Below are 22,668 nucleotides of genomic sequence, written 5' to 3' on the forward strand. Positions count from 1 at the left end.
TTTTAATGTTTAACTCAATACATATCTAGATCCTTAAACATTCCAAGCTATCTCCTGTCCTTACAGAAACCTTAGAGGGACTACCATAGGTCCACCACTGAATACGTGTGATCTGTCACAGGGAACAGAGCCCCCACTATATATTAAGGTAAGAAAAAAGCTGCAGCAGTTTTATGGTATTGCTTGCAGAGTAGGCCACATCCTCAGCATAAAGCAAGATGACTAGCCACTCCCTTGTTCACTGAGAATTCAACAGACAGACAAGGACAGCGGAGCAAATTTACCTGGCAAGAGGTGCTTGCGGGTTCATCTTCACTCTCAGAACTTCTCCCTTCTGCCTTATTTTGCTCTGGATTTTTGTTAGGCTCTCCACTGGTTGGGGACAGAAGCCAGGTTATGCGCTCAGGTTCTTTTTTGTCATCTGTGTCATCTCCTTCCTGCTCATCTGTAGCTTCCTTTGCCCTGATTGCCTCTTCTCCTTTCCCACATTCACCTCTCCTCAAGGAGCATGAATCAGGCACAACTGGCTCCCCAAACCGCCTCTTCTGCAGAAGCTGTCGCTGAGCCTGTTTCAGGCTTTTCTGGTAAACCTCAAGCTGACACAGAATGACTTGGGTGTATTTGCTGGGATCCACTCCCTTAGGACAGAATGGGACACCCCAGTAATAGTGCACCACATCCCTTTCTTCTTGCTGACATTCCTCATCACTCACATGAAGTGGGCAGAGCAGAGGTGCTTTTTCTGGCATATCAATCCTTTCCGCAGGCTTAGGAGAAAGGCATGTCTTCCTGCTGGGCTCAAACTGATGCACAGACTCAGAAGCTGGATGGCTGAAGTGATCCAAGATATTGTGCTTCTGGGGCTCCTTTTCTTGGACTTCTGAGGTACTGACAACGGGTTCTCTTTTTGAGTCACTCAGGGAACACTTGTCAGCCCCTTTGCCTGCTGGCCTCGAGGGGCTGCCCCTTCCCACAAAAAGTCTCTGAGGTGCCAGCGGCCAAATTTTCTGAGGCTTTTGGGGAAAGGTGGGACTTACAGTAACTGGCATCTCCTCTTCTAGACTGGATGTTGTGTCACTGGAACTGCTCCCTGCTGGTGAGGAAGGATTTTCATTTGACCTTGCAAAAGGCTGGCTCTTCCCTGGAGATACAATTATGCTAGAGACTAGTGAGCTTTCAACTATCTCCTGGCTTAACCTCGTCAGTACTACGAGGGGCCTCTTGGCGACATCTGTCTGTCCATTCTCATCAGCCTTGTCGCAGGATGAGAGGGAACTGCACTTGGAGCAAGGAGACTCAGCGCAGGACAGCACAGCTGTAAGGAGCTCAGGATCCTCTTGTCCAGCTGCAGATGCTGGTGCCTGGGAAGCAAGAGGAACAGCAGCTGCAGCAGAACTTTCTGAAGGCAGGCAGCTCTAGAGGGAAGGAAAACAAGACAAGAGGTTTGCCTTCTAGGGTGTATTTTCCTAATTATTAAATCAAGCAGACTCTTCTTCTGCAGAGGAATAAAATATAAATGGACACACTCATACTAACCTACAGAACAACAGCTAAAGGTGAAATTAACTATTAGCCACAAATGAGTCTGCTGGCATAATAAAGATTAACAAATGTTTTGTGAGCCCACCTTGTCAGATGCATTTATGCCTCACACAAGACTGGCTGGAATTCTAACTAGAACATAAGAGAGGTCTGCCATTTAAAAAAAAAAACCCCTTTGAACAACAGAGAGAGAAAATATTTTTTGCTGCACTCACACTGAGGCTCTCAGCAATGGCCTTTCTCAAAAGCTCTTCCTCTTCCTCCTCTTGCGAGTTCAACTGTCTGGCTTCTTGCTCACTCATTTTCAGAGCCAGGGCAAACTGCTCATCTTCTGTCATTTCTGAAAAGAAGGAAAAACAAAAAAGCATAACACAACATGAAGCAGCAAACTCACGGTTCTTACATCCTTAAGAAGGTGCCTGGGGACTTTCACCTTCACAGGAAAGAAAAACCTAAATTGGATCAAAGCTGTTACATTGCAGCTTACCTTACTGTGCACCTTGAAAACTGGAACAGACAGTGCTAAATGCAGAGTAATGCATTTTGTGCAATATCAAATCCTTGAACCAAAGTCAGGGCATTTAGTTAAGGTTCCCATAGTGATTTCAACTTTGACTCGTTGGATGAATTCATCACAATGAAATATTTTCATCACATAAACTCACAGCAGTAGCTCTGTTTTGTACTTTCACATGCAATATATGCATCAAAGAACACCGGGGAAAAGCAGTAGGCTTTGAATGTTGAACTGTGTGTATGAACAGACTTTTTCAATAAGGTGCAGACTGATGGCAGAGCAGAATGAAGTAAGTTCCTTCCCATTTGACAACTATTATCAACTAAAAAAAATCAGTGCTCTGGGATATGTACTTCCATGGGAAGCCTTCTGAAATGTAAGCAGGCAATGTGCCACATTCACCCAGTTTCATGCAAAAGAAGGTTAGAAGAAAAAATGGAGAATACGGAGAAAGCTCTTCACAGGCTACCATGGCCATATACCTTTTTGCCTGCTCAACTGGTCAATTGCTCTATGTACCACCTTCCTCCTGTCCACACACTTTTCTTCCTTAAAAGAGTTTCCAGAGCATACTGAAAAGTATGAGTAGCAAAAACAAAGCTGCACTGGAAAACATCCAGTCATTGAGATTTCTGACCCATCAATTTTCAATTGGCTAAAATTATCCAAGCCTGAAAAACAGGATGAAAAAGCATCTCCAGCAACTCCCCAGCTTTCTAAGGATCTGATGAGTACACCAAAAGGCTCTTCAGTCAAGCCACTGTTGGTTGATACTGAGCAGGCTTCCCTGCGAGATTCCCTCTCACATCACTTTTAACCAAACAAGAGCTTCTGAACCCAAAATGATGCTGGAAGAAAGGGCTTTTGGACAAACAAATCAGCTTCCAGGTGTGACAGGTGACAGATACCTTAATGCTTTAATGAAAAGTGTTTGGGTATCAAAAGAATCAGAATACAATCTCAGCTTCATCTTGAAATAGGCACACTTGAGAGCTGACATGTGAAATACCGAACCCTATTTCTCCTCCTCAACTGCAGGAGACAGATTGGAACTAGGAAGAAAAAACAGCAAAACATGGATTTTGCAACATCCTCTGGAGTGGTCCCAACTATGCTGAAGCAGCCATGTGGAATGGGCATTTTTACCCTTGCTGCTGGATAGAGCTGTTTCTGCCACATGGAATTGGACCGCAATAAGCACTTTACCAGCACTCCTTTACATGGAAGAGGATGTGTTAAACTTTTCATTAGAAATTTAAGTGGAGTTAAGGCAAGGGGGACAATCAAGTATGGTGCTTTGATGAGCCAAGGAAACTTTGGCCATGCTAGTTTTACCATGGGAAGGTGGAAAGCTGTGATTCTGTACAGTAAGCATACAGCTTGGATATCTTGAATGTGACTAACAAAGGGCCTGCTGCAGCTCAAGCAGTAGCCAAGCATTTTAATTGGAGCTGAATTAAAATATCAACTTAAATACCACATTTCTGACTATGACCTAAGTTCAACAGAACTAAATGGAAACAAGATCATAATAATCATAGTTACCTATCAAGCCTGACTTTTATTTTTATTAAGGACATATTAATCAGACTATTAACAACTATGAAGCACAATGCAAATAAAATTCTAACTGTAAAGCAATTTGCTACGTTACATTGTCATTTGTCATTCTCTGGTTCAGTAAAATTGAACATGAAAAACTCTAGACAAGAATTCTTCAGGCATAAAAGAAAGAAAACAAACTGTTGTTTATTCTGTTTTCAAATTCACAGGTGGACTGAGAAGGATAAATCTCCACCCCCTGTGAAATATACAACTTACATGACAGTAAAAGGAATAAGCCATCTCCCTGGGAGAAGCAGGGCATCTGTTCTGTCGAGCCATGCTGTGGATTCCTGGCTATCATGTATTATTCTGCTTAACATCTGATCATTTCTAAATGCTGTCTGCAAATGCTCACAATTTGTGTGAGCTTGATTACATTGGTCATAATTTATGATGATTAGAAATTCTAAGTATTATGTTAGCCTCCTAGTGATGTGGGCAAACAGACTGTTTAAGAACTTGGAGACACAAAATAGCAGCTGAGCTTTGAGAAACAAGCATTGCCTGAATGGATTGGGCAGGTAATCGATGCTGCCGGAATAAAGAAAACCACTTCTTCCCTGTGCCTTCTGAGCACAAGTTAAATGCATGTACATATATGCATATGGAAACCCTATTACATTGCATGAGGTGTTCTGTTTGTTAAAGCCAGCGCAGTTCTGCTACACTGAAAATAGGCTTCCCATACGCTACTATGTCTTCTCATGAGGTGTGAGAGCAGTCATTGCAATGCTGTAGGAAAACCAAACTTCACATGACCAACACAATCAACCCCACCAAGGAAGTGTGTGTGTCTGGAAGGGGGGTGCTTTTAAAGATGTCACAATCTTAAATAAATTAAACCAGTTCTGAGCCTTGTAACTTGCCAGCATAACAATGTACTAAACACTTCATGTTTCAATTTGGTTAACTGCAAAATGAAGTAGATGCAAAGCCCCAGTCGGTGTCCTAGCCCCTACTAACAAAAGATTTCCCACCTGTCACAAAAATATAGAAATGCTGGATCTATTACACTTAGAATCATTGCAAAATTACTGCAGAGTGAGAAGAGATCCAATATGTCTTAGAAAAGGCACATCAGAAAACATTAAAAAATATTTCTTCAGGTTTGGATGTTTTAATTTTATCCTGCCAGGAATATAATGTCATGGATGTATTTCAATTATAACTCAAAGTTAAAAATGATCAAAAGCTATAAAGCCAGAGAAGAACAATGCACCTAAAAATACCAGAAGTATTTCAGCTTTGGAAATTGGCAGCACATGTAGGCCTTATTTTATCTAGACACCCTGAGCCTCCATAGATGGTGTCAAACCAGATGTGGTGTTAGTCACATAATGAATTGTATGATTTCTCCTTCCTCCTCTCTCCTGTTAACATCTGGAGAAAATTCCAGATTGGGACCTCAGTGGTGGTGGGCGGGGCTTTTATTCTTTCTCCTCACCCGGGTCCCAACTGGCCCCTTCTTCCACAGCTATTTTTATTGCAAGCAAATCAGCTTTTAATTTAAACGGCATACACACACTCGTATGCACACAACTGCTAACTGCTTGACTAGGTCTCATCTGGCAAAGAGAGGAGGGGGCCCAGCAATCGTATTCTCCCTAGGCAGCCTCTTCAACCAAGGTGTCAATTTGTCACAGAACCCAAGCAACCTTTTAGAACAAAGACAGCAATTTTTTATTTCAAAGAAATGAACCTTAATTTGCCTAAAAATAAACACTAAAAGGCTAATTATAGTTCTAATAAATAAAAGAGCAGACATGTAAGTGGATGTGTCTAATTAATTATTGCTAATTGAGTGCTCTAATATGGTGGATGAGACCTGCATCCAAAGCAGCAAACTAGAGGATAAACTCAGTACTTTTGGTAGGTCTACTCTGTCAGAAGCAGCTAGAGCTACTTTCCAAAGTGTGCTGGACTACAAATCTCATTGCATGTCACAGCTAGGGGTTCTACATGTGTTCAGGAGATCTAAAACAAGTTTCAACACTGTAAATCACTGAATGCTTTGCATTCAACTGAAATGAACCATCTCAGAAGCACACTGCACAAGTGCTTTCCTGCTCTCATCTGTGGGCCTCTCACTTGTCTGGAGTGCAGAAACCGTACCTACTTCTGTCTGCAAAGAAACTTACTGAGTGCTCTTTCCAGATTGCTTGGTATCTTCTCTGACTGGAATGCACCTGTTCTAATCTGTGTTTCAGGTCTATTCAGAAATGTGTTCCCTTGTATTCACACATCAGCGCTGCATGCAAAACCAGTATTATTCACAGATACCTTGTGAATCAGAGTATACTGCTGTCAACTTAGAAGAATTTGCTCTACTGAGGAAATTGAGGTATCCTTCCAAGTGCATGCTATTTCACAGAACAAGGTCCTGGAATCATGTCAAAGAATAATTTGACTTTACCAGCAAAGTAAGTTACAGGGTTACCCCTAAGATTACTTACTGAATAAGCCACTGTGTGTATTCTCATCCTAATGACCATTCAAGGGGCAGAATAGAATATTCAGTGGATGAAAAGCTCACTGTGAGTCCTACACAGTCACAAGACAGGGCTAAGAAACATGCTGTAACTGTCACTTTTTCTCCTTTATTCCTTCTTCTCTGCTGCATATAGCATAACCATTAGTGAGGCATCCATATGAAGAACTGACAGCAATGCCGTACTTTGTACTGCCACAGCATAACTCTTGGGGTCTTAATAAGTCCCTGCTTTCTGCTATCAGACATATGCTTAGTTAGGGTACCACTCCATACATTTGAACCATATCTGATTACATTTATCAGAACTGCAGTAACGGCTGCATCTGTGCTACAAATAACATAAAGGAGCTGCACTAATTTGCTTTGCTATTGCCACAGATGCAAGGCATACATGCTTGTGGGAAATACACATCCAAAAGTGCTCTGCTCATTCTCCAGTTCTCCCTTTCCCCAACACCTGTGAGACCTACGTGCAATTTTTCTTTTTGCTGCAAACTTCGCTCTATCCAGCTGCTGCTTTGTTCTTTTCTTCTGTGGAACTGGCTCATCTTTTGACTCTTGCTGCAGAAAAAGAAATATGGTAAATATATAAACTATAGGAGACATTACCATTTGCTGTACTCCCCCTCCCACTTCACCTTCATCCAAATCTCCATGACCAGGGGAGGAAGAAAAAGAAAAGACAGATAAGAAAAGCTGGCAAAATGGCTGACTCCGCAATTGGCGAGAAATGTGACTTTCAAACACAAATAAAAGAAGTTTCAGTAGTTATTTAAAAAGCTGTGTGAAAACTACAATGAGGAGCAAGAGATGCAGGCAAATATGTAAATAGGTGAGCAGAAGAGGACAATAGACTTCATGAAGGGAACCTGCTGCATAGGATTTAACAGAAAGTTGTTTTGCCTTTATATTCAAAGAGTCATGAACACTGGAAAGGCAAGTGAAAAACCCGACAGCAGGCATGCCCAAGAGAGCAGGTTGCTCTTTCTTGGTTCAGCTGGGACGGTTTCATCCAGCCAAGTTGCTTCCTTAAAGGAAAGGGACACTTGGCAAAAAAAGTAACAAAGGAATTCCTCTGTTCAATACCACTCTATGAGGTGTGTCATCCTACTATGTATCATACTTCAGCCTAGTAACTCCATTTACTCCCCTTGGGGCAGCGGGGATCACATCCATCAAAATGGCTATGATGCTATGGACTCCTCAAACTGGGAAGTACATTTTGAAGAGTCAATAATAAGAGTACAAGTCAGGGACAGTCAAGGTCTGAAGGATGCAGCAATGGAAGCACAACAGCAAGTCATATCCATGCACAGAAAGAACAGGAGCAATTGAACAAGATGGTGGTGACTACACAGGAAACTTTCTGATGCCTGAGGAGCCTAAAATGGAAACTGACCAAAAGGAGTTAGGAGGGCAGATTGCTAAGGTGGAATATATTAATCCTGCAGAAATGCTTGTCTAGACAAAAGCCAGGGAAGCAAAGGCACATAATGTGTTGCAACTAACAAATATTCAAAACCAACCCACAGGGATTTTCCATTATACGCGGAGGTACCCCAAGTCTGCCACTTGGTTCAGAAAGAGATGCCGACAGAGAATACAAATGTGCTTAACATCTACTTTCCTGAAAATGCTGACGCAACCAGCAAAACTGACAGACAAGAAAGGGGAAGATACATGAATTCAATATCAGCAAAGGGCATGCAAAATAACACTTGATCAGTCTAAATGGTATATTCATTACATTTGAGAATTTAAGAAGGGTTGGTCTGATTCCCAGAGAATGAAGAACAACTACTTCAGAGCTGATATTTTAAAAGGGAATGAAAAATTTGAACTGGGGACAGATATTGGAGAAAACATTTGGGGGAAAATAAGGCTGTTAATTGTAAGGCAATGTGGAGATACTACAAGCAAAGCTTGTTCTCTTCTCTGGTCAGTTAGGTACATCTTACTACAACATTTGAACATAAATCTAGCAGTTGTCAGTTCTGTGTGGATGCTTATTTAAGTATATGGGCTATTAATACCAGAGGTCCCCAGCACTTCTGGACCCTATGGGCACCTTTGGGAATTTGAGAAATTGCTGCAGGTACCACAGCAAAATATTTAATCAGCAGTTCACCACTTTGGTGTGTACCTGTTGCTTTTGTGGATCTTAAACTGCATTGCAGTCAGCAAAAACTTTGTTTTTGTGTTTACTGGCCACAACATCTCTTTAATAAGGGATTTCCTCATTCTGCTAACTGCTGGCAAGGCTAAACAGGTAATGTATCCTTTAAATGTATGTTTTGACAATGTCTGGTAGTTGCTTCTTTTTGCAGGGAGGATATTTATATTTTGTACTGGAACAGTCTTTAATATTAAGTAATATACAAACATTTTATGGTATTTACCAACTTCATGGAAACATACATGGCTAGCATAAATGGATTTTCTGTGCCTTTTTATACAGTTGAAAATAATATTACAACATTGGAAGGACAAACCCTTGCCTCTCATGAGGACAGGGGTTGAAGACTTTACAATATTTTCAATATTTGAATGTGTGACATACAAATACAACCTTCAAATGAAAACTTATTTGGATATTTGGTCTGCTTTTGCCGAAGCCTATGTATAATTGCTAGAAAGTTGTAATGCATTTCATAACAAATCCATGGATATATATTGAACAATGAAAATAAGCTATAATGCTAATTTAACACTCTACTCCCTACAGGCAGCACTGGGCTGCCCATGGGCATCATGGTGCCTGAAGGAGCTGCATGGGGGGCCCTGGCATATATTAATGCAAATATTTAAAATGTGTTATTTTTTTCTTTCTTTTCACTAATTGTATTAATAACCATTAATATGAACGGACAGGTTTTCTCATCATGTTCTTTTTCTTTTCTTTCTCATTGCTGAAGGGGAAGAAGGGAATGCACAATGCTAGCTAAATCAGAAGCAGCAGTGCAGATACATGGAGCCAGTTCCTATTTTTCACTTAGGAATGGAGAAGACTTCTTACTGCACACACAGCTACCTGATGGCCCCAAATATCAAAAAGAATATCGATCCAGTCTCAAGTCATGTCCTCTTAAGCAAGCATGAATTTTTAGCCACTTGCGTATCCACTGCATAAAGTGGTTACGCAAGTGGCTAAAAATAGCTGCACTCGGTGGATAATAACGGATTAATTGATATAAAAGAGAAAAGAGGTTGCAACTGAAGTTCTCAAGCAGTCAGTTCTGGGGCCTATGCATTTGGCTTCATAAATAATGTCAGTGAAACATTACCAGAGGGGAAGCCACATTAGTCTGTTGCAGCAAAAACAACAACAGGGCTCACAGCACCTGAAAAACTGATACATTCATTATGGTACAAGCTCTTGTAGACTAGAGTTCACTTGGATTCTAGTCTACAAAAAGTTATGCCATCATCAGTGAGCCAGGCTTGCAGGTGCTACAAGGCTTTGTTGTCAGTGAGGAGGTTGGCAATGCATCTAGCAATCTGTGCTGATACGGGCTGGGGGCAGGATTTCACGGAGAGCATGCCACACACATTGTAAATAACCGCAACATACCTGGCGTTGGCTATAAATGATAAAGCAGTTTAACTTCAGTTTGCTAGTTAACTACTGAAGTTAAAGTAGCAGAACCAAGCAGAAAACGAAGCAGAACCAAGAACAGAAAGAGGCTGTTAGGCAATGGCGTTATGAAGAAATATTTATGTATATATTAATAAAAATAAACATGAGCTGGCATTTGCCCTAAACATAGTTCCCAAGGCAACTGACAGCTTAAAAGCTTTAAAAACAATTTGTGTTGTGACATATATGTAACAAAAATGCTCAGAGTTCAGCATAGTGGCTGAGGAAAACCACCAGTTACTGAGGAAGGCAGCACCAAAACCTATCTAAGAAGCGCAAAACAAAACCTTGTGAAGCCTTAGATCACAGTTGGGAAACTCCAGATATCCACAGCCTTCCTTCTTCTCCCCCAAAACTCCTGCTCCACTGGGGTTTTCCCAGCTTAGCACTCCAGCTGAGAGAAGGTTGTCATCTCTGGTCAGTGATCATTAAGCAGTGATAAGAGCTGGGATTTCTGAAGTTTTATCTATAGGCTATCTTGCTTCAGCTTTATTGGCTTTATTGCTCTAAGATCTGATCTTTAGTTTCAAAAATCCTGCCCATAGAGAAGGTAGGACTAGATGATAAACACAGTCTCTAACTGAATGATGCTACATAATCACAGGTATCAATTCGGATAACACTTAAGAACTGAGATACGTTAATCATATTTCCACATTGGCCTGATAAAACTGCACTAAAGTAATAGGTGCCTACATGGCTTTTTGGAACTGGATACTTTCAGTTAGGCTGAGTTCTGAAGGGAAAAGGCATACTAAGCCGGTAAGGTGGTTAGAGTATTGGACTGTGCTTCAGGATATCCAGGTTTTAAGTCCCTACTCAGCCATGAAGCTCACAGGGTTGTTGTTCTGAGGATAAAATGAGAGAAGACTCCTGCAAACTGCCTTGGGTTCTTTGTAAGAGGAAGAAAGGTGAGGTACACATACATACATACTACTACTACTTTTAACACTAATATTAATAGTAGGAGTAATAATAGTGGCATAATCTGGAGTACGGTTGCCTTGCTCCTATATGGGTCTACTACAGCAGCCATAAAAGGGCTCCAGTCGCTCACTAGCCATGGTTACTGCTTACCTTTTGCTCTTCCATTTCATGCTAATGTTTAATTCTCACCCACCCCCAGATTTGTAAATTATCTTTTTGCAGACCAAGTCTAATTCTGTGGTATTCTGCCTGTGTTTTCTAATCATCCCGGGCCCCTCTGGTATGCAATTCTGCTATGATGTGCACTTGCGGTGTCTGACAATTTACTGTCATCACTCGATTTCATTAGCGTGCAAATTCTGGTCATTAATGTAGACATTAAACACAAGCATCCCTGACACCAGTCCCTTCCTCCCTGTGCTGTTACCCAGAATGAAATTCACTGCTGTATTCTGCTATCCTTTGTCTACAGTTCTTAGAACATTTCATCCCTGGAGTGTGCCTACACAACTAAGTGCAAGACATAATTTTACATGATTCTCCAAATCCCAATATGCACATCTCTTCATGGCTCTTAAAATAACCAAAACAAACAAACCATCTCATATGGCAAAAGCTAACCACCACCTTCTTTCCACTCACCTTAAAGATACTATTTCCATTTCCTTCTCCCAACTTTAATACTCCCTAGTTCCTGCTATTATAAACGACCAGTCTCTGTTATACTCAGCCCAAATCCAGTGCATTTTCTTTCAAATCTAGGTCCTGTTTCCCAGCTCACTTTTTTTACACTCCATATCCCACTTTGGACATAAAACAGTGGTCTTGGGAAGCCTTCAACTCAATATCCATGCTGATTCGAAACACGCATCCTAGTTTCTTCTTCTGGACCTGGTAACAATCTGCTTCTGCCTGCAGAGTGTCTGCACACACACTCACAAGTTTCACATCAGAAAAAACAATCCAAGGAGACAGCTCAGGAGTAAAGAAAATTGCAGGACTCTGCATCAGGGCACTGGTTCCATCCAACCCAGCACTGTCAATACAGCAGAAATACTTAAAGTCTTCCAGATTTTTTTTAAAAATAGTATTCAAATCTATCTAAAAAGGGGAAGAGACAGAGGACTTTCCAGTCATCCCTGGGGAGGATTTCCTCAGTCTGGTATCAGCACTGATAAGGTTTTGTCTCTGGTATCTGCCAATTAAATCTTTGCTAACCACAGACCAAAAATGACACAAATTTGCCTTGGACCCAAATTTCAGGCAATTCTTTAGGTAATCTTTCAAAGCCTGTGAGACTTCGGAACAGATTAAGACCTGCTCTTAAAACTGAGTCCAAGAAAGAACTGCTAACTAACAAAATTGGTAGAGCACTATGTGCTGATATTCTTGCTCCTACCAACTTCTTAAAATTTGAACCAATTAGTTTCCAGCTGTCTTTATTTGGAGCAGCCTTTAAGGATCACTGCAGTAGTTAAGGCTGGATGCAATCAGTGCATGATTAACAAAGTTCCCCAGAAAAGGTTGCAATTGGTCAACCACATGAAGTTGGTAAAATTGCTCTTAATCATTCATGTTTCCCAAAATCCAGGAATAACACCAGGTCCAGGAATCCCCACCCCCAATGACACACTTGATATTTGAAATGATGTGCAACAACATTCAAAGCAAGCTGCACTTAGGTTCTCCTGACTCTCAGGCAAGAGCATCCCCATCTTGTCTGAATTATGTTTAAGTTAGTTTGCCTTCAACTGGCCCAGATCTGCCACCAGGTGCTGGTGAAGAGGTTCCACTGCCTCTTTCAGATCAGGTGATGAAACTGAGATGCAGAGGTGAGTGTCATCATCATGACATTGCTTAATTGATGACACTTCAGTCCAAGTCTCTAAACAACATCACCCAGCAGTTTAGTACAGATGTTGAGGAGCACAGAAGGTGAGATGCAGCTCCTGAGGCACCCCATAAGTCAAAAGCCACAAAATGGAAAAGTATCTCCCCAGCACCACCTTCTGGAACAACCCACCAAAAAAGACCTTTTACCTGCCTTGCTGATGTCCCACACTATTGGGTTCTGCCCTACTCTCTATTTCAGGCACTGCTTTTCCTTGCCAGCTTCTTTGGATTATGATGGTCCTGGCTGCAGTACAAGACAGTGGCTCTAGATTTCCATTTTTATTAAGCAGAATCATTTCCCACAGGTCCAATACAGCATCCTAAAATCTCCTCAAATCAGTCTATATTTAGCCACTGAAGTCTCCCTTACCCAGTACAAAAGGAAGACCTATTCCCCACTTGTTTTGCTTCCTATGGCTTCCTATGGCTTGCCAATATTCTCATGATACGTATTATATTTCCTAAAGAAAGATGTCTAAATCCATAGTAGCATAATCCCGTTATGGGGCCAAATCAAAGGTCATAAAAATACTAAGCAAGTTTTGAACTCTCCAGATCTTTTTCTCAAGTGAGGAGGAAAATGAAGCAAATACATGGGTGGAGTGGGTGAGAAGAGTGAAGATGTTTAAGCCATGAAGTCCGCATTTGGTTACAATCTTAAGACATGGGGGTGGGGGGCTGCAGCCACAACACACTCTACCTTGTACAGTGGTACCTTGGCTCAAGAACTTAATCCGTTCCAGAACTCTGGTTGTGACCCAAATTGGTCATGAGCCAAGTTAAATTTCCCCATAAGGTTCAATGTAAATAAGGTTAATCCATTCAGTAACTATTTTTTTATCAGAAACATGTAAAGCAAAGTGACAAAGAACAACAAAGATCACAGCCATCTCCCCCCCCCCCCGAGCATGAATGCGGCCATCTCCCCGCCCTCCCCACGATGCAATTGCATCCCTGCACACGCCCATCATCCTGGCATGCTGGGGCAGGGGGAGAGATGGGTGCGATCACGGGTGCACTGTGGGGGGAGACAGGCGAGATCGTGCTGAGGGGGAGAGACAGGTGAGATTGTACTGGGTGTGGGGGAGATGCCCCAGATCGCGGATTCGCTCCTGCAGGAAAGACGGGTGCAATCTCAGCCATCTTCCCCTCGCCCCCAGCATAATTGCAGCCATCTCCCCATTCCGGGGGGTGGGGAGATGGCTGCGATCGCAGTCGCCACCCAATGCAGAGTTCACGACCTGAGTAAAAATTTTTATGAAATTTTTGTTCGCAACCCGATTTGGTCATGAACTGAGGCGTTCATGAGCCGAGGTAACACTGTACTTAGATGCTTTCAGGATGTTTCTGGGACTCTCCCCAGGGTTGCTATGAAAAAGAAACAAAGAGCAATTCAGTCTTCATTTATGAAAATAGAAAAACTGTTCTTAACTCAAAACTGTCTTGTATTTACTGTGACTTAGAGATGCACTCCCAGACTATACAGAAAATCCATTGTGTGACTATGGCTGTAGCACATGAAACAAAAGGGCAGAGTTTTCAAACACTTATAGAAAGCTACAGGTTAGAGATGCAGTCATTTCAGCAAAGAGAATAATTTACCTTGCTTTGTCAGATCTAGCATATTCAAAAGAGAAATTCTGTTCAAAAACTGGACAGCACACATGCTGTACCAAAAAGTAAATTTTAAATCAGCCATGTTCTGTGCCAAGGAATCCTAAATCTGTACTGAGCCTTCCCCAACTGGGTTCCCTGCAGAGGTAGACTACAGTTCCTATCATCCTCAGTCTAATAAGTAAATTTAATCGAGATTACTTGGGTGAGAAGATAATCGGCAGGCTTTGCCTCTGTGTAAAAGTTAATATAATCCTAATAAGTATTTCTACATGTGCTTATATCAATATAAATCAACATATACAATATTATGCAAATTGATGACCAATGTGGATTCAGTGCAAATCTTTTAAGTGGCCAGTAACATCCTGGTTGCACTCTCCTCCCTCCTCCTCAGCTTCAGTGGCAGAGGCAGAGAGATGCAGGAGACAAATTCGAAGCCATATGTAAGTTAAAGAGGCCAAGGCTCTTTGCAACACTTTGAAGGGACTGAGGAGGGCTGTGGATACATGTGTCTTAGGGCACTGGTTCGTACCATCTTCCTGAACATTTCAAGATGATGGGCCATTCTGGAAAATTAGCACAACACATTTCTCCTAGTGCTGTCCTTCCATAGGTGTAGATCCAGCATCAGTTCTTTGATACCCGTGCCCTCTTCAATAAAAAGGGGTTAGCTTACCACATTAAAGGCTGCCATACTGCTTACTGAAATTCTGTTATTAGGAAAGGTGGGCACTTCCATGTTGGAGGAATGTGCACAGTTCATAGCAGTAGGAAGAGAACTTCATTTTACCGGAATTTGCCACATTTTAATAAAGACCTACCTGAGGCACTGTAGAGGAGCGTTCAAACATTAGCAACATTTTTAAAGAATCACCAAAAAATGTGACTATCCATGACAAGTATTATTTTTCATAGGGATAGCACAGGCACGATCCAGTGGGCACCTCTAACAATCATGCAGTGATATAGCAGGCTGTTGTCACAACTTCCTTAGTTTCACTCGCAGAACTGAAAGTCACAGTTTTGCAATGACAACACACTGTTGTTTCAGAATAGTAAAATGCAGTTGCTGGAAAGATATGTAAATCCTTTCCATACGAGTAACAAGTGAGCATTTATTGCAAAAAAGGCTGTATGTCTCAGTAGTCCCTGTGTATGATTTGCTCTATTGGATAGCTACAGTCAAGGGAGCTTCTATACAGTATCCAATTAATCCTTGTGGCCTAAACACACACATAGCATTTTCAGTGACTGAGGTTTTTAAAACCATACTTATTTAATAAAACCAGAAAATGAAAAACACTGTTTAATTAGGTTTTAGATATGCTCATGGGAAGCTTTGTTTCTAGTGGGAGCAAGCCCCCTTAATCCAGAAGTACTCTACATCTGTGCTGGCAAGGATGGCCTTGAGATACCTTTCCTGAATGTGGAGAGGGAAAGAAATCAACAAAGGCAGTGGGGCTGAGCTAATCTGACCCAGCCTTTTAATAATGCTCATCCGCCAACGAGAATATCAACTACTCAAGGGACCATTCAACCAACTGCCTTTTTAATAAGACTGCTAGTCCAAAAATAATCTTAATCAATTAAATATCGCCAACGCTGCTACAAGGTCATTCCTAATGCAAAACTTACAAGGAAAACTAATAGTTATGCTCGATTTGATCTGTGTGCTGTACATCTCTGCTCACAGTGAGAATTCTAGATATAGTCTTTCTTTCTTTAAGTTAAACCTTTTAAAATATCAGTCAGATTTAATCTATGTTACTTTTTCCGCATAGGAATCTCCCATTTAATTTAGGCTTACAATAAATTCCAGTGTAACCTTTGTCTAAAAACAACAGATTCATTCTAAAATCTATACACATTTTAATGCAACAAAAACAGATCCTTTCCCTACTGTTTAAGCTTGGTTCTTTGAAAAACAAAAGTAAAAAACCACACTGAATTCTTATAAGCCAACCTTATACATACAACTGAAAAATAAATCCCACTGAACTCACTTTAAATCAGGTTTTCATATCCATGCTCATAACTAAATTATCTAAAATCTGGCTAGGTGCAATATTTATACAGCCAGTCCTGATATAGAGAAAAGAATCTGGAGCAGCAATGCAAAAATGAGGAGCACACCCAGAAGGTATCTCAAAACATTATCAGGGAAATCTTTGGTCATATCACGGAAAATGAAAACTGGAGACAAAGCATTTAAGAAGAAATAACTAGTCTCTATTACTAGCCAAGCACTAAGGTAAATTTATTGCAGTAGCTCAAACTCATTCCACATAAGATAAGTGGAGAGCAGCAAAAAACAACTTTTGAAGGAAAACCATGTATTAATGCTTTATTTAATTAAACTAACAGTTTAAGCTGTGTCTTTGTTTCACTTTAGTTTTTGCACAGGTATATTGCAAATTCAGATTTGTAGGAAATAGTGTGAAATAAAGGCTAGGAATAAAGTTGCTGCAAGGTAGGAAGTCAGCTGCTGTGCCTTAACCATCTATGTTTTCTTTAAAAGAAAAGTCGTTTGACTCCATTTCACCAGAAAATAAACCATCAGCCTTTAAAGCAGGGGTCCTCAAACTTTTTCACCAGGGGGCCAGTTGAAAGGTGCTGGTATTGGGCCTGGGCCAGACAGGTGGTTCTGGTGGTGTGCGTGTGCACACACAGAGGCAGGGGCAGGGGACGTGGCAAGGGGAGGAGAGGCAGGGACGGTCATGTGCTGTAAGACGGGTGCACGAGGCAACAGCTTGCTTGCTTGGAGATCGTTTTCTCAGAGCGAGCAAACCACAGGGCGAGATGGGCGGCAGTGGGCACACACATGGGCATGGGTGCGGTGGGTCCAAATGGGCATGGCGGGCCGGATAAATGGGCATGGCGGGTCAGAGCCAGCCCCCGGGCCGTAGTTTGAGGACCCATGCTTTAAAGGCCCTGCGGCCTTCAAAGCGCCGGTGGCGCCCAGGCCGGCCGCGGGATGAGAAGCTCACCAGCACCGCAGTGGTGGAATACTTGATGCAGCCCAGCCTCACCCAGACTCTACTTCCAGCGGCCCCCAGGTAAGTTGAGTTTGAGACCCCTGCTTTAAAGGAAGGACTTGTCAGCCAGCTGAAACCTGACTAGTCTTAAGACCACTCTGGAAAAGCTTGCAGTTAGTGTTACCTTGTCAGTGAATTTGGCTAAAGAATGAAGGCAAAGCCAGATATCTGGCTGCCAGGCTTAAAACTGACAATGGCTTTCCCTGAATTTTGCCTTAGGAAGAATAGGTATAACCCTGCTCAACTGCATACACAATTGCAGTCAATTAGAGAGAGGCAGCTATCCTATGAAATACACAGGATGCTGACAGAGATTTGTAGCTGTTGCTTTTTGTGCGACAGCAGAACGACTAAGTAGGCAAAAGGAATGTTAAAATGTAAACAGGGAAAATGGGAAGGGAGAGAGTACACATAACAAAGAGGGAAGATAAAACAGAAAGACTGTGTTGCAATCCAGAATTTCCCACCCACATGCAATCAAACAGCAGTAGCTTTCCTTTGCTACAGACATGTCATAAAGAACCATCTGGGAGTCTCTGGAATGGTTAACACCTGTCAAGGTACTACAGCCAATAATAAAACAGTCCATTTGTGGGCTTCTTGATAAAAGTGTAGTGTTGAAAAGAAGGCTAAAATGATTTGCCTGAAAAAACATGCCAGCCTGTGCATGCATGTGCAAATGCACACACACAACAACAACAATAATCTAACACTACTTGTTTTTAATAACGTTCTTATTTACTAGGCTGCTCATGAAGTTCATATAACCTGCCTTGATGATATTGAGCAATTCAGTGTATTTTCCACCTTACTTTCTCATAAGCAAATTAGGAAAATACAGGCAGCATACCACTGTTATATTCAAGGCCAGTGCTAGGTATGGAAAAGATCTGGGCCTCAGGCCTACATGATTTAAAAAATGCAGAAACTTGCCAATGCTAAATTGCATATGCTCTAAAGTCCCTGTGTGCATGCGTGTGTACATGCACATGTTTATATGTCTTTAGAGGACACCCTTATTTGTAAATAGGGATGTATGGAGAAGAGAGAAGATGGCATTTGATTTCAGAAAACAAGACAATAGATCTCAGGCAGAAAGACTCAAGGGTGGGCAGCAGAAGATGAAACATGTGGGTAAAAAGGCAGCAAACCACAGGGATCAGATGCAACAGAGATCCACAGTGCCAGTGGGACACGCAGCTTCCCAGATATTTGGGGCTCCAAGTGAATGTTCTAAGGCTCCAGCCCTAGTGGGCTGTCCCTCACACTGTTTCTGGTTACTGGGCTCACATAGAACCTTGCTGTAACCCCAATAATGCCTTGTTATTAGTGTAGCAAGAAGAAATACAAAACTACACAATCTAAATAAAGCTCTAAGATGACATAGAGCACTATATAGAGCTCTTTTTATTTTCCCATTATTTTAATGTTTAACTGGTTTTAAGGAGGGTTTTATTTACTGGAAGTTGGATGCTAGGCTCATTTTATTTTGTGTCACTTTTACTGTAAAACCGTCCCAAGATGCTTGTAGTGGACGGTATATAAAAGCTTTAAATAAATGAATAAAATCTAATTTCAAATAATACAAAGCCAACAGAGACTTTGTACGGTTGTAGGAAATTCAGTCCCACCACACCTCCTCCTACGCCATTTTTTGGCCAATTTTGCCAGGTCACAATGCTGCGGTGGCAGAAACCACAACTGGCAAAATTACATCTCGCTCAAAATATAACTTGTACTAGAAAACATTACTTTTGGGTGCCAGGTCTGCTGTCCATTCTCGCTGGCATTCCTGCCCCCTTTCCTCATCCTGCATAGCATACAGACTTTCTGCAGGGTTCTCTCTGATTCATCCTCTCCTGCAACTGTCTCCTCTGTTCCTTTTTCCCAACTGAGCACCCTTCCATCAGGTTTTTTTTCCCCTTGTCAATTCATTCTGTTCTCCGCATCCTTCCTGCACCTCCCTTGACTCTAACCCCCCAATTCCTAGAACCAGGTGGGTCTTCAGTCTGTCAATGTGAGGTTTTTCACCCCAGTCAGACCAACAGCTTTCCTCTCCCTCACAGAATATGGACTACATACGATTCACTTCCCTGAACAAGACTTGTACCCACACCAACTCATCCAACCTGCAGTAAGAAGGTGTTCCACAACTACAAAATATATTTATATATTTGTTCCTGACAAACTGTTCTAAGCAGCTGGGAAATTGAAGTACAGAAGTCAAAATTCACCCTGGACAAATGTAATTATATGTACAAGAGAAAAATCAATATCCTATTAATAAAAGGGGAAGTAATTGGTTAGATAATTGCTCTAGTTAGAAAAATCTGTGCTGTTCTAGGGAACTATAGCCTAAATAAGCACAGTGTGATGCTGATACACCCAAAAGGCAAGTTATATTAACTTAATTTTAAAACTGCTTCCCTGAGACAGGAAGTCATTGCCGCACTCTATTCCATACTAGTCAGATCGTAGTGAGGAATACACTTGGGTAAAAATCAAGAGAAGAAAAGAGGCTAGAAAAGTAAGTCTTATTAAAAAAAAAGGCTGATAGTGGAGTTGGGAGATGACAACCATTTACATTTTTTCTAAGGCTGCTCAGGCAGAAAAGAAACTGACAGGACATAATGGACTTTGGTGAAAGAAAAACCATGCTGAAGGGAGAAACTGTTGCAGGCAGAAAATCAGAAAGTTTTTGGAGTACCTCAACCACTGAATATATTTCAAGTAGGTGCAGTTAATGGAGCAATGATCCTTCTTAACGGCAGGCATGGCCTAGGTCTGGAATAGGCAATTAAAACCACCTGCATGCCTGTCATCTGAGGAATGGTAGACCATTAACTGGTCCACCACAGAGTCAATAATCCATCAAAATGCAGTGACAGAATACTTCCTTGATTATATCCCAGCTTTATACATGCCCTCACACAAGCACACATTGCAGCTCAGGTACTGTGGTCACAAGGAAGAACTAAGCAGCCTACAGATTAAATTTACCCATCCAATCCCCAAATCAGATTTCACTCCAAAATTATCAGATTCAAGGAAAGTCTCTTTTATTTTTCTTCATGCCAGGAAAATATGTTTTCCCTTGGATAGAGCCAAGGCCCTCAGGCTGCCTGTCCTCCTTAACAGAATGCATTAAGCCAAACATGGTAAGCAAATATACCTCCAGGCACTTGCTTAATCCCTTCAGTAGGTAGAGTCTGAGTGTGTCTGCAAGGAGATTTTAAAGGAATTGAATGTGCACTGGGTGAATACCCAATCACACCATTACATACTTGCTGAAGTCCAGGTTGCAGGATCAGCACCAGCTATGAAAACTGCATAACCTGAGATGTGAATTAAGGAATCTCTTCCCAGATTTTTCAGTGAATGCTTCACCTACTCCCAAACGGAGGACCAAGTCAAATAGCTTTAGCTTGTGAATTAATAAATGCAACAAATATGTGAAAATAGTAGAATCCTTCTTTGACTATAGCACTTTAGGTTGGAGGTGAACAATCATGCGTCAAGGCTGCACTGAATAATTACCTGCATGTGGAAGGCTAACATGGGTTGTCCCTTGGGAAGATAACAGAAAGGGCAACCCCTGCCTGCTTTTGTCTCCATATTAACCTATAATGAAAGCAAGTTTAATATAAGGAGCTTCAAGGAAATGGTGGCTCTCTGTATCCTGTGCTGCTACCATATGGACATGCACCTGCTTACAGAGTCCGTCAGTGAGCTGGATTGCTTATTTAAATGTATGGAATGTAAGAATGTAATGCCTTAATCTTTGTGCACATTATGATTATTATTTGATCTACCATTTTCTCTTTAATGTTAAGTCGAAATTTTTTTGAAAGGTAACTTTGTAATATTGTGTGGTCTGTACTTTTTGCTATGGCTTTATTCATTTTGATATCTTATTGTTTGTTGTTTGCACTCTCTTTTGCAGGGAAAAGCAGAGCATAAACATAAAAACAAAATTAAATGAGGCCTAGGTGAAAACCTGAATGCTAACTTTCTACATCTAGGGAGTTGCTTTTCAGCAGAATGGAACATACAAACATGAGGTTCATATGTGTTGGGAGAGGTGATGCAATCCAGCTAGGACTCTACCACTTGCACATTTCGATCAGCCCTGGCACTGCAAGGATACCCTCCTTCCCGCAAGACAAGGTACGTCTTTCTAGCCACAGCTACTCTAGGAGCTTAGTACAGCAGTGCTGAAAGTAGATCCAACATACAGCTTTTGTGCAATACAGGCAATCCCTGGGTTACAAATGAGTTTTGTTCCTCAGAAAAACAGAAATTCATCTTTAAGTCGAATTTGTATGTAAGTGGGATCATGTACCGACAGCCCTCCACATTTGCAGGGGTTAGGGGCACTGAACTCCCACAAAGGTAGAGAAATCACAAATATGTCTAGTCCCTCCTCACAACTCACCAGTGCCCCCTCTTTGTAACAAAAAAATGCCAGAGTGATTTCCCTCTAAGAATGCGTGGGGCAGAAAGCACGCTTTAGAGGCCCTCCCTTCGCCTCTCACCTCCCTTCCCTTTATGGTGATGATGATTTTCAGCAGTAATTTTTTAAAATTAATAGGCTTTATGGTAACTTATTCAGAAGTACGTATTTTTCTTAACTCGAATGTTCATAACTGAGGGACTGCTTGCGTATTCATTAACAGCACATGGAAGGCCATTTCCAGAAACTAGTATTAAGAGATCAGTACTCATCTCCATGTAGTTGGGGTTATGGGGACTCCTACATGAAGCCAATGGGGAGGTCATCCTAGGATCTAGAGGGAAGTATCATCGACACACCAATGATAGTCAACTCTACTTTTCCTTTATGTCTGTTAGTAAAATACAAGATCTGTGCCCAGAATCTGTAATAGGCTGGTGAAGATCAAGCCTGAGAAGCCAGAAATTCAGTAGGTAGGTGGCTCGTCTATTCAGGGAGGGCATTCATCATGTTCCAATGATAAACAGGTTGGCAACCCCAGGGTGCTCTAAGATCCAGCTTTGTTCTTCAGGGCCTATGTACTTAATGGTCTAGAATACCACCCACCAGCAGAGCTGCAGTCTCTCCCAGCTGGAGACAGGCTACTCATAATTTTCACAAGGAGAGAAATAGTCTAACCATGCTCTGGAAGCTTCCAGATTAGACTACTGCAATGAGTTTTAAATGTGGCTGCCTTTGAAGACTACCCAGAAACTGCAGTTAGTCCAGAATACAACTGCTAGGTTATTATCAGAGAATACTAAGAACATGGCTTGCCAAGACTTAAAAAGTTCCACAGGCTCATGGTATTTCTGAGTACAGAAGTTCTATTAACGATGTTGGCAATTAAAGCCAGTCAAAGTCTGGAATGTGGGTCCCATATTAACTTGAGCCCCTGCCAGAGGGGAATTC

General features: G+C 41.6%; 1 protein-coding gene across 4 annotated transcripts in view; it reads right to left on the bottom strand.

The window, feature by feature from the left end:
- UIMC1 (ubiquitin interaction motif containing 1) overlaps positions 1–22,668 on the bottom strand; it is a 75,618-nt gene that overhangs the window by 40,183 nt on the left and 12,767 nt on the right. For all 4 annotated transcript variants that reach the window (XM_044450978.1, XM_044450976.1, XM_044450979.1 and 1 more), the window contains exons 3-5: positions 6,626–6,716; positions 1,758–1,882; positions 285–1,415 (exon numbers count right to left, since the gene is read on the bottom strand). In XM_044450978.1, coding sequence (XP_044306913.1) covers positions 285–1,415; positions 1,758–1,882; positions 6,626–6,716 — 1,347 coding nt within the window. The remainder of the gene's footprint in view (positions 1–284; positions 1,416–1,757; positions 1,883–6,625; positions 6,717–22,668) is intronic.

The sequence above is a fragment of the Varanus komodoensis genome, unplaced genomic scaffold (genome assembly GCF_004798865.1).
Source record: "Varanus komodoensis strain SLA01 unplaced genomic scaffold, ASM479886v1 scaffold6_1, whole genome shotgun sequence".
Classification (NCBI taxonomy): Eukaryota; Metazoa; Chordata; class Lepidosauria; order Squamata; family Varanidae; genus Varanus; species Varanus komodoensis.